Source organism: Trichechus manatus, unplaced genomic scaffold (assembly GCF_000243295.1).
Source record: "Trichechus manatus latirostris isolate Lorelei unplaced genomic scaffold, TriManLat1.0 scaffold00021, whole genome shotgun sequence".
NCBI classification, from domain to species: domain Eukaryota; kingdom Metazoa; phylum Chordata; class Mammalia; order Sirenia; family Trichechidae; genus Trichechus; species Trichechus manatus.
The window spans coordinates 17,881,769-17,899,334 of record NW_004443957.1 but is presented as its reverse complement, the minus strand read 5'-3'; the positions used below and the strand labels follow the sequence as shown (position 1 = coordinate 17,899,334).

General features: G+C 51.8%; 1 protein-coding gene across 1 annotated transcript in view; it reads right to left on the bottom strand.

Moving 5' to 3' along the window:
* The window catches only part of KIAA1614 (KIAA1614 ortholog), a 36,871-nt gene extending 23,444 nt beyond the window's left edge, over positions 1-13,427 (bottom strand). The window contains exons 1-3 of the mRNA XM_023728088.1: positions 13,369-13,427; positions 10,575-11,503; positions 9,748-9,811 (exon numbers count right to left, since the gene is read on the bottom strand). Of these exons, the coding sequence (XP_023583856.1) occupies positions 9,748-9,811; positions 10,575-11,503; positions 13,369-13,427 (1,052 nt within the window). The remainder of the gene's footprint in view (positions 1-9,747; positions 9,812-10,574; positions 11,504-13,368) is intronic.
* Positions 13,428-17,566: the final 4,139 nt, after the last annotated feature.

Sequence of the window (17,566 nt, the reverse complement as noted above, 5' to 3'; positions counted from 1 at the left end):
TCCCTCTCCCCCAACACCAGATGTGCTGCCTCCCCTGGCTGGTCAGGAGCTGCTGGAAGTGACAGCTGCCCTTTTTCCAAGCTGTCTCCCAGAGATGACATATAGCCAGCGCGGCCACAGCAATCACAGCAGCCCACAGCCTCCCATTGACAAGACGTTTTTCTCTGCGGAGCGCCGTCTCCCCAGCCGGGCTGCCGAGGACAGATGAGTGTGTTCTAGAACAGGGAGGAACATTCACACACAGCTCAAGGTCGAACATCAATTGAAAGCTTGGAGGAGAAGACAGCCAGACCCACCGCCTCCTGCATCGTCCCTGCTCCTGCCCTGGCAGGCGGAGGATGTTTGTGGCTGAGGTCTGACACATTCTTTGATGTGAGTTCAGTAGCCCCAGTGGCTGTCCCCAGTCAGGTCAAAAGGCCCCTGTCCTCACTGTCACGTGTGCTGAGCTGTCCTCACCGGGGAGGGTCCACAGAGAGACAACTCAGGCAGGTAGAGGCTGAGCCAGGCCTACATCTCAGACCTGCAGCCACCCTGCACCACCCCTTACCTCTCCCATATGCCATCCAGAGAAAAGAAACGGGAGCAGGTAGTTTCCTGGATAACACAGACATGAACAGAAAATGGCACAACCCTGAGTCCTCCCGGAAGAAGGCCTCCTTGGGGCATCCTTGGCCAAGCTCTGGGCAGACTATGGGTTTTTTTGTTTGTTTGTGCTCATTATTTGCACCTAACCCTGCTTTGGGGCCAGAGGAAAAAAAAAGAACTGCTAGAATAAAGGCACCATCTGTGCCTCTGAACCCTGGCGGGACCCAGGCATGGCTTTGGAACAAGGCTTTGGAACTGCTGTGATGTGAACGTGAGTTCCAGGCCTGCCACCCCATGAAACCTCCTTTAGCAGCAGAGACCTCCCCCTGCACAGCTTCCCGAGCAGGCAGCTCCTCCAGCACGCTGCTGAGAGCAGCTGTGCTCCTGGGGCTCCTGATCGACAGCAGAGATAATGAGGGTGCCAGCTCAGAGAGCCGCCCCTGCAGCCGTGGGCCTCTGGCTGGCAGCCTGCTCACTCTGAGCCTTCCGGTGACAGCTGTGGCTCCCCGGCTGTCAGAGGGCATTTGTCACAAAACCTGGTGGGCAGGCAGGAGGGCCTGCAGGCAGCTGGCCAGATGCTGCCAGGGTCGGCCTTGCCCCCTGGTTTTTAGGCCATTTTCCAACTTTGCTATTTCCTTTCTGCTCCCTGCACTTGGAGCTGTTAATATACATTTTTTTCCATCAGCTGCCCTGCTCCCGTTCCTGGCAGCCAAAGCTGGTTTCTCTGCTGATTAGAAAATCAGGGCTCTTATGGCGCTTGGAGGCAGCAGTGCAGTAACACACTGAGTGGGGAGGAGAGTGGCAGCCACCTTCACAGATTGCAGCCCAGGGCAGTGGAGCAGGCGACTCCCCCGGAGAGGGAAGGTGGCACAAGCAGGTACAGTGTTGTGGGAAGCTAAGCCTGTCCAGTCTAATTTCCCGCCTCCTTCCTTCCAACACCACCACGTACTGGTCCAAGGAGGCCACCCAAGGAGAACCCAGCCACCCTGGGCAGACAGGCTCACACTCTTCCGCCTGAGGGAGACTTTCCAGACTAATCTGACCCTGGCCTCTACCAACCCTTCCCCCTATGGACTGTAACCCACAAGCCCAGCTCTGACAATTCCCCTGGGAACTTCCTGGAAGTATCAGGACAGTCAGTGGTGACCAGGCCAAGGCAGAAGCAATTTTCCACCTAAGGATAGACAGCTTTTGCCACTCTCTTGAAAGTCTGCACATCTGGGGCCCATTAGCTCAGTGGGTAGGGTCAGGGATAAGGCAGCTGAGTGATTTTCTTCCTTGGGCCTCAATTTCCCCATCTGTAAACTGTAGGAGTTGGATGGGGAGAGGATTCACATTAGTACTCTGAGTCTGGGTCTTTAGCTAAGCAGCCTGGTGTGCCAGAGCGGAGTGGGGGTCCTGAGGTCATCTCACTTGGGGGTTCACACCAAAGCTGTTTGTCCCTGGAGGAGCAACAAAACCTACAAAGAGTGAATTCTGGAGGGAAACTACAGTTCCACGGGAGTACCCTGGCTCTTCCCTCGGCCCTCCGACCATGGCATCCTTCACAAGGACAAAGGGCAGTGTGTGGTCCCCTCCCCTTCTCGTCTCTCCATCTGAGCCAGTTTCCTGGTGGGAGGACACGGACGGGCTAAGCCCTGGCTAAGCTCTCACCACCAGGCAGGTCCGGATCTTCCTCAGAAGAACCACCATTTCTCAACTAGCCAGGGAGGTCAAGCGGACAGAGTGGCCTCTCTCTGCAGTCATCATAATCCTGGATTAGAATAATAGTGCCAGCAAGCCTGGGTTTAACCCCTTCTTCTCAGGTGCATGAGTCAGGGAAACATTTTCGAACGTAAAGTGATGTGACATCTCCCAGATTCCTGAACGCAGCAGGTAAGGGGGAAAACATATAGTGTACACTAAAAAGGAGCCCTGGTGCTACACTGGTTAAGCGCTCAGCTGCTGACCAAAAGGTTGGCAATTAGAAGTCACCCAGCAGCTCACCAGGAGAAAGACCTGGCATTCTACTCCTGTAAAGATTACAGCCAAGAAAACCATATGGAGCAGTTCTACTCTGTCACATGGGGTCACTCTGAGTGAAATCGACGTGACAGCACCTAACAACAACAATGAATACATAAACCCTTTGGCTTAGCATTTGTTCCATTTCTATTTATTATAAAGCTTTTTGATGACCAAGCAAAGAGCTTCTCTGACACTGTGCAGTTTCCCTAGTGAGAACTTGAGGAAAAGGTATGCCAGAATTGATTCCGGATCATGTGCTCTATGAGGGCAGGGACCTTGTCTTTGATGCACTTTGATGCTTGGTTGCCTACAAGTCTTATACCAAGGAGTCCAGGGCACTGACAAGGCAAGGCTAGAGCAGTGGTTTAAAGCATGGTTTGGGGGCTGCCTACCCGGGTTCTAACCCCCTGAACTGCCACTTAGTAGCTGTGGCATCCTGGACAGGTAACTTAGGGGCTAAGCCTCAGTTTCCACATCTGCTAAATAAGGGCTCAGTTTTCCTTAAAGATGAGTGAGATTGATACCCTTTAAGAGCTTAGCATGGAGCTGGCCATTTGGTATGATTCAATAAATGTTAACCTTCATTGTTACTATTATCACTATACACTCTTATATTATTTTTATCATCATCAGTTTTTGTTAACTCACTTACAAAGGGAAGGATGGAATCCCTGAACATTAACTAAAATCATCTGCCAAGATCACCTTGTGGTCTGCAATGGGAACCAAAACTAAATGCCATCAAGCTGACTCGGACTCACGGTAACCCCATGTGTGTCAGAGTAGAACTGTGCTCCATAGGGTTTTTAACAGCTGATTTTTTTCAGAAGTAGATTGACAAGTTTTTCTTCTGAAGCCCCTCTGGGCGGACTCAAACCTCTAACTTAACGTTAGCAGCCGAGTACATTAACTGTTTGCACCACCGAGAGACTCCCAGGAAAGGGAAGCTGTGCCTAAGTACCATAGTGGGTGTTTGGAAGTGATAAACCATCTTGTAGCTAGAGAGAGACTGGCGGTTTTGCTCTAGACTTTCAAATGCCTTTGACAGTGCTCCACAGAAAAGGCAATTGCCTTAAAATCAGTCACCGCAGAATGGGGAGCCGCATAAGGCGACTTGATAACAGGGACACTGATGCCAAGACAATAAACAGGCCCTCTCTTAGCAGAGCAGCCCTGGTGGTGAAGTGGTTAAGAGCTCAGCTGCTAACCAAAAGGTCAGCAGTTCAAATCCACCAGCCGCTCCTGGGAAACACTATGGGGCAGCTCTCCTCTGTCCTGTAGGGTCACTGTGATTCAGAATTGAATCCACTTGATGGCAACGAGTCTCTCAGCAGAGCTTCCTCAAGAAAGCAAATTTTTAAAAAGGATCTGGGCGGAGGTGTGCAGAGCTCTCCTAAGACAATGGCCTCTTTCTCGGGAGAGCAGAGACGCTGGGTCCCTGCTGAGTTCCAGAGGGAGGCTGTGGGCTGTCCCTGTGGCCAGCGCTCCCTGGCCTCAGCCTGAGGGACCTGGGTGGTCCTGTGCAGAGGCAGGTGTCCAAGGCACCCTCCCAGATGGGGGTACAGTGACCTGCTCAACTCGGGGAGGGGAGCAGGGACGGAGGGGTTCCATGTCTTGAATTTTAGCCCCTCTCCCCACCAGGTGAATGATTTTGGGCAAATTAACTTTTTCGAGCCCTTTTGTTCACAAGGATTGGGACCACAATGAGATTTTGGTGTGTGGTGTGTATGTGAGAGAGACAATTACATGGCATGAGACCAAAACTTGAAACCAAATCCATCGCTGAATTGGCTCCAACTCATAGCGACCCTATAGTACAGAGTAGAACTGCCCCATTGGGTTTCCGAGGAGCGGCTGGTGGATTCGAACTGCCGACCTTGAGGTTAGCAGCTAAGCTCTTAACCACTGTGCCACCAGGGCTCCAGGCATGAGACAGTGTATCTGAAAGTTCCAGGCAGGGCTTGCTTTGTGGTAGGGGTTCAATGTTGGGATTCTTCCTTCTCCACCAGATGAGGGGACTCAAACCTCCAAACTTTCGGTTAGTAGTTGAGCATGTTAACCGTTTGCACCACCCAGGGACGGCCAGCAATCACTGCTGAAAATTGGGGCCCACCAAAGTCTGGCCTGCTGTGGCTGGCTCCCTACTCCCTCTCTTGTCATGAATACGTAACCCAGCTTCCTAAAGGGCTGTGCACAGGGCCTTATGGGCACACTAGTGACTGGGCCTCGACTTCTGTATCTATAAATGGGCATGATTCCACCACAGGCAGGAGAAGAAAACGAATGATCTAGGAAATCCGAGCTTCCTTCACACTATAGCATGGCTGTAACAAAACCCCAGAGACCCTGTCCTCCTCATTTTTCCCACGGCAAACTAATAATCAAAGTCCCTGCAGACACACTTCAGGATCGGGGGCCCCCAAGATCACACAGGAGGTTCTGACTTGAATAAAGTAGGCTTGGATCATGCAACACTGGCTCTTACACAAGACTGCCAAAGAAAAGTCCTGGGGCCTCACTGGGGCTGCCCCGGCACCCACAGCAGCCTGACATCGAGTACTTGTTGCACGTCCAGCTTCCTTTTGGAGCTGGGCCTGGTGTCAGAATTGTATTGACTGCTGCTGCTCTTCTGTTTTCACATACTTTTATCTCATGCTGGATTAATTTTGGATCCCAAAGCCATTTATAATCCTGATACGCTCTCTCGGAGCCTCAAGGGAGGAAGGAGGTTGAGTTGGGCATGGCCATTTCACAGAGAGGAAAATCCAGAGCCCCAGGGTGGGTGGAGAATCTGGACAGGAGTGAGGGGACAACCTTGAGTGGGACAGCTCTGAGAACAGCGCCCGCTTCTTTTCTCCCCTCTCCTATCTCTAAAGAGTCCAGTTACCAGACATGGCCTATGAACAAAGTCACCTCCAGCACAGTTATGGATTGAATTGTGTCCCCATCCCCCCACCCCTGCCCCCCAAGATAGGCTGAAGTCCTACCTCCTGTACCTGTGAACGTGACCTTGTTTGGAAATATAGTCTTTGAAGGTGTTATCAGTTAACATGAGATTATACTGGATTGGGGTGGGTCCTAATCCTATCTGAGGGGTGTCTTATAAGAGAAGGGACATGGAGACAGATATGGACAGGGGAAGGATGGCCGTGTGATGACAGAGGCAGATGTAGCTGCAAGCCAAGGAACAGCAAGGATTGCCGGGAGCAAGCAGAAGATAGGAGAGAGACATGGAACGGTTTTTCTCTTGGAGCCTTCAGGAGAAACCAACATGGCCAACACTCTGATTTGGACTTCTAGTCTCCAGAACTGTGAGACAATATATTTCTGTTCTTTAAAGCCACCCACACTGTGATATTTTGTTACAGCAGCCCTAGAAACTACTATAACCCACAACCCCCAGTTGTGCTCTCTGAGGCTCTTACCGTTCACCCCATTCTCTCCCCTCAAACCAAAATCCCATTTCCTGAATCCACCTCAACAGTGACTGAGGAGGGAAATGAGCTTATCCCTTGGAGCCCACGATACACCCTTCTTTGCTTACACCTGGGAACAGTCTTGGCTGGGGGAGGTAGAAGACCTTTAGACTCCTAAACCAAGGGATGGCTCTGTGGGGCATAAAGAGGACAGTGTGTGGCATTGCCACATAATGGTTGAGCACAGACTTTGGAGCTAAGCAGCTCTGAGCCCAAATCTTGGCTCCAACACTTAATAGCTGTATGACCCTGGGCAAGTCACTTAACTTCTCCTCAGGGAGGTCTGTTTCTTCATCTGTGGGATTGTTATGAGGATAAAATGAGAATGCAGATACAGCACTTAGCACGTATCTGGGACACAATTAGAGCCTGAATATGGCAGCTGCTGGCATGATCTCATGGAGAGAAAACCTAGCCATTGGGCTGTTCTGGTCCTCTAGGACCAAGCTTTCTCTTTCGATAACCCTGGGGTCAGGAGGATGGAGGTCTTTTCCACATTTGACCCTTGGCATTTAAGGTCTTGGGTCATTTCTGGTGTTCCCTCGGCATCTTGGGTATCTCATGGCCCACTTGGCCAACTCTCCCTATGACTATTGTTGTTGTTAGGTGCTGTCAATTGATAGTGACCCCATGTGAAAAGTAGAACAGCTCCATAGGACTTTCTAGGCTGTAATCTTTACAGAAGCAGATTGCCAGGTCTTTTTCCCAAGGAGCTGCTGGGTAGGTTCAAACTGCCAACCTTTTGGTTAGCAGCCAACTGCTTAATCATCGTGCCATCGGGACTCTTTCTCCCTGTGACTACTCCATCATAAGCAAGGCCAGCCCCACAGCCCTGACTATACTCTTGGGCCCTGCAATCACTGTCATTTCATGAGCTTCTTGTCTTATTACCAAACAAAGCAGTAACAATTATGGACATAACTAAATACATATTGGGTTAACTTGGTCATAATGGTTATTTGATTGCAACACTGAGCTGAACTGATGCTAAACTTGACTGACTGTGAAGTTGGACAAATTATTTCTCAAGACCTGAGATCTGAGGGGTCCACTGGCCCAGGAATGAGACCCTGCCTCTTAACCCTATCAGGATGTCCTGACTGGTGTCCTGGGACCCCCTCAGGCTGGCCATTACCATGGTCAACCACAGCCTCAGAATGCTCCTCTGCCCAAGGTCCTTCAGTGTGGATGCTAAGCCCCAGGACTCTGGTCCTGCGTGGCACTCCCAGGGCACAGAGTGAGGGAAGTATGTCTTTTTCAAAGGTCTCTTGGGAAGTTCAGCTATATATCAATCAGGCCATCCCACTTAGAGGAGAGATGGTACCCTACAGTGTCTTAGGGACCACTTTAATATCTGCCCAGGAGACTCAGGAATAGAAACCAAATGAAGAGCCCCATCAATATCCTTCAGCTTGGGTGTCTACTCAGCAAGGACCTGACTGTAGATCACCAGTAGAGACCAACGGGGCACTCTGAATGACTATCCTAGCAAACGAGAGGACAAAGTTTTCCCCACTCCAACTCTATGCCCTGGTCTGCTGGGCATTCTATGGGGGACATTTTGTTAACAGTCTTTGAACAGGGTCCTAAAGCTCACTACAGCAGCTTTTCTCTTTTTTCCTCTCCTCCCCCTACACACACACACACACATTCACCCATCAGATACACACATATCATACACACACATCTACATATCATACACATGCGCACATATCTTACCCAAACCCTAAAATGATGCAGATGGCCACAGATGACCTGGCAGGTTAAACAGTAGTCCAGAAACACCAGTCTGGGCACTGAGGATTCTACACAAATACTATCTCCTCACAGGACTAAGGGAAAGTCCCTCCATGCTCATATTTGAGGTTCTGTTTTAAAATGGGTGGTTTTTATTACTCATTATCCAACACGTGGGTCAGATGCTTTGGCTTCTCCTTTCAATAGTGGCCCCTGAACAAAATCCCCAGGGGCCTCATCATCTTCCTGCTGGGCCTTGCTTGGGGAGGAACAGCTTCAGGACACAAGGTGCGTCTGCCCAAACCTTCTCCTTCTCCACAAGGGAAGAAGGCGGAGAAGAGATGTGAAGGCAGAGAGGGGAGCAGTATTGTTGAGGACCACAGTTCTCTTCTCACACTCCTCAACACTGGGGCAAGGCTAGTGGGGACATGGCAAGAAGCTGAAAACACTAGCTGTGGAGGCGGGAGAAGAGACACCTGGCAGAAGGGGAGGCAACCATGATTCCAAATTATAAATAATGAGGGAAGGAAGGAGCCAACATCCTTCTCCCTACAGGGCCTTGGCCACAGCTGCTGAAAAGGACAGTAAGTAGCAGAACAGATGCTGAATCGCCTGCACCTGGGGCACCTGCTTAATTAAAGCAGGGTGCAGGACTAGGGCACCCTGTCAGTGTCTTCCAAAAGGTACACCAAATGGAGTGGAATTTACGCAGGGGGCAGCCTGATAAAGGAGAAGCAACATGCTGACTTCTGCCCTCAGCAGAAACCACGAGACCCTGAGGAGGGCAACATGACCATACAGCTGGGGAAATTAGGACCGCTCCAGCTCTGTGACCTCCTTTGACCTCTCAGAGCTTTATGTGCCAAGAGCATGGCAAAGACTGAGGCCAAGGCCTACCTCTGGGCAGGCCCCAGCGGAGGCTCAGGTCATAGATGGCCCTCACCCCCACCCGTGAGCCTATTCCTCCTCACCCTAATGGCTCAAGACACTGACGATGTCAGGACAGGTGGCCTCACTCCCACTCCCCCCCACCCCAATATGTCCAGTCTCCCCAAATCATTACGAGGGAGGGTAGAACAAAGTCTGTGGGATATCGTTGTGAGGGTGGAGGACTATCCCTCCAACTCAAACCAAAACAAACTCATTGCCATCAAGTCAATTCTGACTCATAGTGACCCTATAGGACAGAGTAGAACTGTCCCATAGGGTTTCCAGGCTGTAATCTTTATAGAAGCTGATTGCCACATCCTTCTCCCTTGGAGCAGCTGGTAGTTTGAACTGCCAGCCTTTCAGTTAGCAGCCAAGTGCTTAACCACTGTGCCACTAGGGCTCCTTCCCTCTAGCTCAGGAGATGAAATCCTTTACATTCTCTTGATTGGTAAAGAAATTGGAGTAAAGCTTTGCCTTTATATACTCTCCCTAAGAACTTTCACATATTCATTATCTCATTTTAGCCTCACAATAAAACCCCCTTGCAGTCTAGTGACCCTATAGGACACTGTAGAACTGCCCCATAGGGCTTCCAAGGAGCAGATGGTAGATTTGAGGTGCTGACCTTTTGGTTAGCAGCCACAGGTTGCCGTGAAATAAAGCAGAAAGACACTTTCCTCCGCTTTAAAGATACAACAAAGGCCTGGGCAGGGAAAATGACCCCCAAGGACACAGCAAGTAGTCTGTTTCCCCAAACTCGTGTGCACTCTGCCTTGCACTATACTTCTCTACCCCAGCGGCTTTGCTCAAGGCAACAGATAGGAACTAGTCTGAGATACTGGGGGTCATGTGAGCCTCTTCTGCAGTCTCAGGGATGACCACCAACAGTGGCCCACGGCCCACTGGTCTGCTGTCCCCTTTGCTTTCAAGAGGTCTCCTGCTTTTCTGGCACTGTGTCAATAGAGAAGACAAGGAGGAAGAAGGGAGAGAAATGTGTGCTCTGAGCTCTTACCTTTTCTGATCTGAGTCCTGCAGGGAGCTGCCTGAGTCCCAGTCCACGTCCCCCGCTGGTCGCTCTAGGGCCCAGGACAGAAGCTGAGGTCAGGGCAGAGCCAGAAGCTGGGCTCTCAGCTCCATGTAATGAATACTGAGAGCATTTTCTCCAGAAGCAATTTACCCCAAAGAAAAATCAGAGCCCCTGCTGTGTCTCAGCCAGAGAAGTAGAAGCAGAGACTGTCACAGTGACCTCTGGTGGACATTGCCAGGGCTGACAGGACCACCCGGGGCCTCTCAGGCGTGGGGTGAGGAATGAGCTTTTGGAATGGGGAGGAAGGAAGGGAAAGAGGCTATCTTCCTAGGTATGAGCACTTGTACATCTGAGTAGTGTGACTGGCTGAACTCAGCCCAGTTGACAGGACATTTGACTTCTTTGTGGGGAGAGGCTCCTGTTGCTTGCCCCAGCCCGAGAGGGCAATGAGGTCCCCTGGGGGTGAGGGCATGCCATCGGAGAGGAGGTGCAAAAGCCACTGTGGAGAGGGCTACAAGCCACAGGAAGAAGTCATGGTAGCCCCCATATCCAAGCACAGAGGGTGGCCTCCCATTAGTCTGGGTGGACGTGGGGGTCTTCAGCAGCCAGGGCTGCCTGTGAGGTGGTAAAGAATCTATGTCAAAACCAAGAATAAGAAGACATTCTGATGATTTTGATGACAGTCAACTGCGCTCTCCCTCCTTTCCTGCTCCCTCTGCCTAGGCACCCCTTCCCGTTTTCCTCCTTCTGGACTCCTCCCTCCTCTCCCTCCCTCTCCCTCTTTGCCACCTAGACCCCAGAGCAAGTCTCACCTGGTGCAGCTCGGTCCCAGGATGGAGTCCAGGCCAGGATCCCGGCCTTCGGGGGGCCCTGCCCTGAGACACTCAGCATCTCCTGCAGCAGAAGGCGGTTCCTCTCCACCCGCTCAGACAGGGACAAAGCACTGCCCCTAGTGGCCAGGGCCCCCAGGTCTTCAGCTTTCCAGAGCCCCCCCAGCAGGGGTGTCCTGGGGACAAAGCCCTCCTCAGAGCTCAGGGATCTGCTGTCCAGGTCTCCCCCTGTGGCCAGATTGTCTCGAAGGGGAGATGACCTTCCCTGCCTCAGGTTGGGTATGTGGGTGATTTTGTCACAAGGCCCAGGGCCCCCAGGCCGGCTTGGAGCAGCTCTGTGGATGGGGCTCTCTTGCAAAGAGCTAGGCCCTGGCACCAGCCCTCTTTCATGGTCAGGCAGGGTCCATGCTGCTTCCGGAGGCCACGGGCTCCTCCCACTCCAGCACTCCAGCCCAGGGGCAGGCAGCCTGGGGGGTCTGGGGTACCCATTCCTGGCAGGTTCCTTGTCATTGACGCTGCTGTCCATTTGCCCATCTGTCAGGTTCTGAGCACGGGAGACCACCAATGCATCTGGCAGGGGAGACCGCTCTCCACCTCCCTTGACCCGTCTGCATTTGAGTTTCTTGGAGGATGGCCGCTCGTGAGAGGTGGGGCCAGGGCTCGCCCCCTGCTTGTCCGCTGTCCTCTTCTCCTTCAAGGCTCTCACCTTGAACTCCAGCATGGAGGGGCCTTGAAGCTGCACCCTCCCTGCCCTGGGAGGTTGAGGGGCTATCAAGTTGGGTGTTCTGTCTTCCGGAGGGCAAAGCCAGGGCCTCGGGAGGTGTCCATTATCTGGCTGCTGCTCGGGGCCACTTCTCTCTATAGCTGTCGCTTCCATGGGGCTGGCTGTTTTGCTTGCTATCTTGGATCCTCTGGAGAAGAAAACAGAGAGCTCCTGAAACCTAGTGCTAGCCCCAACAACCTCCTGGACCTCCAAGGTGCTTGGATCTTGAGCTCTGCTCAGACGAGAATAACTTGGAGGACGGAACAGGGGATGCCCTCCAGATAACATGAAAGAACTTTGAAAAGTACCAGTCAGTGGACAGTACAAATTATTGACTTTTTTCTTCCAAGTCTGAGTGGTGTTCTAGTTTTCCTATTCCTATTTTACAGATGGGGCAAAATGAAGCTTCAAATGACAGCTAACCCTATGCCATATTAGGACCGAAATGAAAATTACGGCCAGATTTCCCAGTCCCTGGCCTCTTGCTTTGCTGAAGAGTTGTCTCAGTGGAGGAAGTCTACTTTCACTAATAGCCATTCTCCAAGGGGAGCCAGTGTGGATGATGGGCTTTAGGAAGATGCTAAGCAGCATCTGACTGTGTTGGAAGGTGCTACATCCCAGGCTCACCTCTGCCCCCAGTGCCCAAGTCACAAGACCACAGCATGGGGCAGTGCTTAAAGGGTGGCCAGGATCAGTGGCTAACTCCCCTGAGGCATCTGCAAGTGTTTTCAAACACATTCTCTTAGATAACCCTCATACAACTCTGCCAGGATGGTATTATCTCCATTTTACAGTTGGAGAAACTAAGGCTCAGAGGGATTATGTCACACAGGTGCTAAAGGGGAGGCCCAGTTTGGAACCCAAAGCTTCTCATTCCAGGCCCAGGGTTCTTCCAAAACAAGGATGTTTAAACCCACCTCCCACGGGTGTGGATGAGAATATTCTGTCCAGAGGAGTCAAGTGATTTGCTAGCATTTCACAGCTCATTAGCAGCATGGCTGATGTTAAAGTCTTGATAGGGAAGGAAAGTGAGCACAGGGTGTATTCAGGAAGCTTTTGATGTGCACACATACATGCCACAACTTCTTGGTATCTATTCTCTCATCATACGTCTACACGTGTCCCACTTGAAGTAAACTGCATGTATAAAAGCCAATATTCACATAAATGCCGGATTAAGAGTTAATTATTTCATAAATTGACTAAGGATTCACCATGGAATTCTTTGAAATGGCAAGCCCCTCTATAATCATTTATTACTATTCAATTTATACACTACTTTTTAGGAATACATGTGTTTTATAAAGCAAAACACACATACTATTTAAAATGTCACATCAGCTTTAAGTCAGTGAAGCTTAATGACTATCTTTAAGACAGAGATCATTTACTCTACTAGTTGATCTAGAATTTACCATGTATCTCTCTGGAGCCCAGCCACCTATTCCTCTTTTCTATGGACCCGTTAAGAAAATACCCCTTGCTGTCGAGTTGATTCCGACTCATAGCGACCCTATAGGACAGACCAGAACTGCCCCTTCGGGTTTCCAAGTAGCGGCTGGTGGATTCCAACTGCCAACCTTTTGGTTAGCAGCCAAGCTCTTCTTAACCACTGCGCTACCAGGGCGCCAAATGAGAAGATAGTGGGTTGGAATGTAACATTAGCAATTTCAGTTAGATTTAAAAAATCTTTTTGACGGTGTAGAGTCTGGAGCCAGCATTCCAGTAATACACCATCTCCAGAGACTTTAAAAGAATGAGACCCTCCTATTGGGGTAGTTTATCGGGAAAGTTGTTCTGCTTTGAGCCGCCTGATTCTATGAGTCCAGTAACTGTGTTTGCTCTAACTTAGACAAGTAAAATGAAGATGGATGAGAAAGGTGGGCCTCCCCCACGACCCTCTCCGGCTGTGTGACCATGGGAGGCCTGGTCCCCAAGCGGCTGGGGCTCGCCACTCTGCGGCCCTGCCACCCCCGCCCGGCATGCCCGGCGCCTCACCTCCTCCATACTCACTGAGGGCTGCCGCCGGCAGATTTGGCCGCCGCCGCCGCCTCCTCCTCCATCCCCTCCATCCCTCGGAGAGGCGAGACCCTCCTCTAGCCCTGTCTCCCTCCCAGGCCCGCTTCAGGGTACGGGGAGGGATTTCCAGAGTCAAGCCACGGCCGGGCGGGCTCCGGCCAGGGTCTCCGGGAGTGTGGTCCGCAGGCCTCGCCCCTCGGGGCGCGCCGGGCCTGGGGTCCAGGGCAGGGCGGAGGACGGGGCTCAGTTCCCGGCTCTCCGGGCAGCTCCTGGGCCCTGGGTGGGTCCGGCCCAAGCAGCCGCCCCGCGGGCCGCCGCCTCCCTCCCAGTCTGAGGAGAAGCGGGGTCGGGCGGGGGAGGGCGCTGGCAGGGAAGGAAGTGGCATCGGCTGCTAGTTCATGGCTTTGCCATTAAGGGAAAAGAGGCCAAGGATGGCGCCTTTCAGGGCAGGGAAGGAAGAGAGGGAACGGGGAGAGCAAAAAGGAGGGGGGTGGAGCGGAAGGGGCTGGAGAAGCCGGGACCTCTGCCTGCCTCCTTCACCCCCGGCCTTCATGGCCCCTCTGCCCTCGCTGCCGCCCGCCGGTCCCCAGTCCGTCCAGGCCCAGACAGCCAAGTGGAGCTGCTTCTCCTGGCGGCGCCGGCGGCAAGGGAGCGAGTCCCTCACAGACGTCAAAGGGGCCGAAGAAAACCGAGGAAGCGGCCCCAAGTTTGGGAACGACGGGGCCGCTCGCCTCCGGCGCCCGCCGGCCGGGCCCGGCGCTTCCCCAGCCCGCGGCCGCGCCGGACTCGGGTGAGTCGCTGAGCTACCGGCTGGGGGCCACCTTCGCCGGAGACCCAGCTAACCCCTTCCCGACAGGACAGCGGACTCGAAAGCGAAGGCGCGGGCTCCAAAGCGAAGGGACGGGGTTAGCCCCCACGCCCTCCGCAAGCGCAGGGAAGGGGAGAGCGTAGCAGCGGGACGCGCGACTCAACTGGAGCAAAAGCTGAGAAAACACGTTCTTGCCGAGCTTGTAACCCTACACCCAGGGTTTTTGGGTGGGGGAGGAGGCTCGGCCATCGCGGGTGGAAGCTAAGGAATGCCCTTTGTTTAGACAACTTTTCCTGAGGAGTCGGTCTGCCCTTCTCCGGGTACAGTCCCCATCGCCCTAGGGAGCCGTTTCCTCAGAGGTCAAGGTCATTTACTTACGCTTTCTAGAGGCGCGAGTGTAAGACCGGAGTGGACAAGGTCCCCTTATCCTGTCTTGCTAAGGGGACAGCCTAGTGCCCGCATTACCCACAGCCTTGGGTAGGGACCAGTTCTCAGGGTCTTGAGGACTCCTGAAGAGAGGTTGGCACTTTTTCTAGGCCGGGGAGGAAGCAGCAGCAAAGGGCTTTACCTGCAGAGTGGCGCAAGCCAGCGGAGCTTTCTTTCTCTTTCCACCCAGAGGGAGGTGACTGAGCCTCACCTATTTCCAAACCTACTTTTCCACGTAAGACAGGAAGCAACAAGAGAGTTAGGACCCAGGAGATTCCGGAAATCTCTACAAAGGGAAAGTGCTCATTCATCTTTCCTTCAGCCAACAAGCTTCACTCTCAAGCATGGGATGCCCTTTTACTTGTACTTGTGCACTATGGTCACCATCTAGGTGACAGGCACACCAACCGTAAGGACCACACAATGTGCTAAGTGCCCGAGTAAGGGCTGGAGGGGAAGGAAGGCTTGCAGAGAAGGTGCCACTTGAGTGAGTAGGAGTTACCCTCAGAAGGGGGACATCTGGGCTGAGCAGAAGCCCCCAGGCCTGAGAGTACTCTTTGGGGAGGCGTAGCGAGGGGGAAAGAGAGCAGGGGCGCTTGCCCCCTGGCACAAGTCCAAAGGGGCGCCAGACAGGCGCGGAATGCCTCTCGGAGGCACTACAACTATGAAAGGCGCCTGACTAAGGCAGCCGGAGGAGAAGAGTGAAGAAGTTTCTGCTGACGCAGGGCGGCTGCCGACGTCTGTTCATGTTGAACTTGGGCCCTGGACGCGGGTGGGGTGGGGGGGCGCAATTTAGAGATTGTCCCAAGGGCACTGAGAGTAGTTTGGCTGTGGTCTAATCTAGGAACCTGAGAGATTGTCTGGGACAAACCGTCTGTGTCACAGTCCCAAGGGGCACACAGCTCTGGTGACAGGTGGGTCTCCAGTCTGGGGCCAGTACTCTTGCAGCTGATCTTCTTTCCCCTCACAAAGCAGGCAATTCAACAGGGCACTTACTACTCGCTGTCTATTAGTACTGATCACTTAGCAATATCCTTACTGGTAGCATTTATTGAGGGTGTACTGAGCACCAGGCATTGGGCTAAGCACTTTACATACATTATCTCACGTTGCAGCCTTAAGAGATGGATACTATTTATTGTCCCTTTTCTACAAATAAACTGAGTCTAAGTGATCTGCCCAAGATCATAGAGCTAATAAGTGGCAGGTCTTCTAGCGCCCAAGGTCCTTACATCAGCAGTATTGTCGCCAGCATCCTGCTAGTTAAACAAGGAAAGATTTCATTAAAAAAAAATTCCAAGAATTTGTGAGAAAACTGTGAAGTGCTCAAAATAGATACTTAAAATGTGCTGCTGCCTTGGCATGGCCCTTCCTTTCTGGGTCCTTCTCTCTTCCTTATTCCTGCCATCCAAGCCAAAATCCTTAAACCCACGCGTAACTCCTTCCTCTTCTCCATGTGCAGTGTCCAACCTAACAACAATAATACTGTTACTATTATCTGAGACCGCCTATGAGCTAGGTGCTCCTCATAACCAAACCTATCGCTGTCGAGCTGATTCCTACTCATAGGGATCCTATAGGACAGAGTAGAACTGCCCCATAGGGTTTCCAAGGCTGTAATCTTTAGGAGACAGACTGCCACATCTTTCTCCCACGGAGCAGCTGGTGGGTTCGAATCACTGGCCTTTTGGTTAGCAGCCAAGCGCTTAGTTACTGGACCAACAGGGCTCCTTGTGCTTCACATATAGTCTTTTAAATCTTTACAACAACCTTGCAAAGTAGGTATTATTTATCCCCACTTCATTGTTGTTAGGTGCTGTTGAGTCGATTCAACTCCTAGTGACCCCATGTGACAGAATAGAACTGCCCCATAGGGTTTTCTAGGCTATAATCTTTACTAGAGCAGATCGCTAGGTCTTTCTCCCATGAAGCTCCTCAGTAGGTTCTAACCCCAACTTTTTGATTAGCAGCTGAGCGCTTAACCATTGTACCACCAAACCAAAAACCAAACCCACTGCCACTGCCATCGAGTAGATTCTGACGCATAGCGACCCTATAGGACAGAGCAGAACTGCCCCATAGGGTTTCCAAGGCTAACATCTTTACAGAAGCTGACTGCCACACCTTTCTCCTGTGGAGCAGCTTGTGGGTTCCAACTGCCGACCTTTTGGTTAGCAGCCGAGCACTTTTAACTTCTGCACCACCAGGGCTCCTATTGTGCCACCAGGGATAAGGAAATCAGGATGCTCAATATTGAATATACCACGGACTGCCAGAAGAACGAACAAATCTGTCTTGTAAGAAGTACAGCCAGAATGCTCCTTAGAAGCAAGGATGGCAAGACTTTGTCTCACATACTTTGGACATGCTATTAGGAGGGACCCATCCCTGGAGAAGGATAAAGTAGAGGGTCAGTGAAAAAGAGGATGACCCTCAATGAGAGGAATTGACACAGTGGCTGCAATAATGAGCTCAAGCATAGCAACGATTGTGAGGGTGGTGTGAGACCCGGCAGTGTTTTGTTCTGTTGTTCATGGGGTCACTATGAGTTGGAACCGAGTCGAAGGCACCTAACAACAACAAGGCTACACAGCTGGTACAGTCGAATTTGAACCCAATCTGTCTGACTCTAAGATCTTCTGCCTTGCTTCTTTTCAGAGGCATCTTTGAGCTCAGACTCTTAAAGGTAACTTCTCCATGATGCCAGCCCTCTCCCCTCCCCCCGGAAGTTAATGATCTGTGAGGTGAGTTTCTGAAAGGTCCAGCAAAGGCTTAATGTTTAAAAGAAACCTGCCCCCCAACTTTCTGAGATGCAAATAATCACCTTCAGTTTACCCGTTAAATTTGTTTTGCATTGGGGGTGGGGGTGGGGTGGGAGTGTCAAATTTATACAGTCTTTAAAAGCCACCTGTCCGAAAAACACCAATAAGGAAATCCTTAGAATACTATTAAATTCTC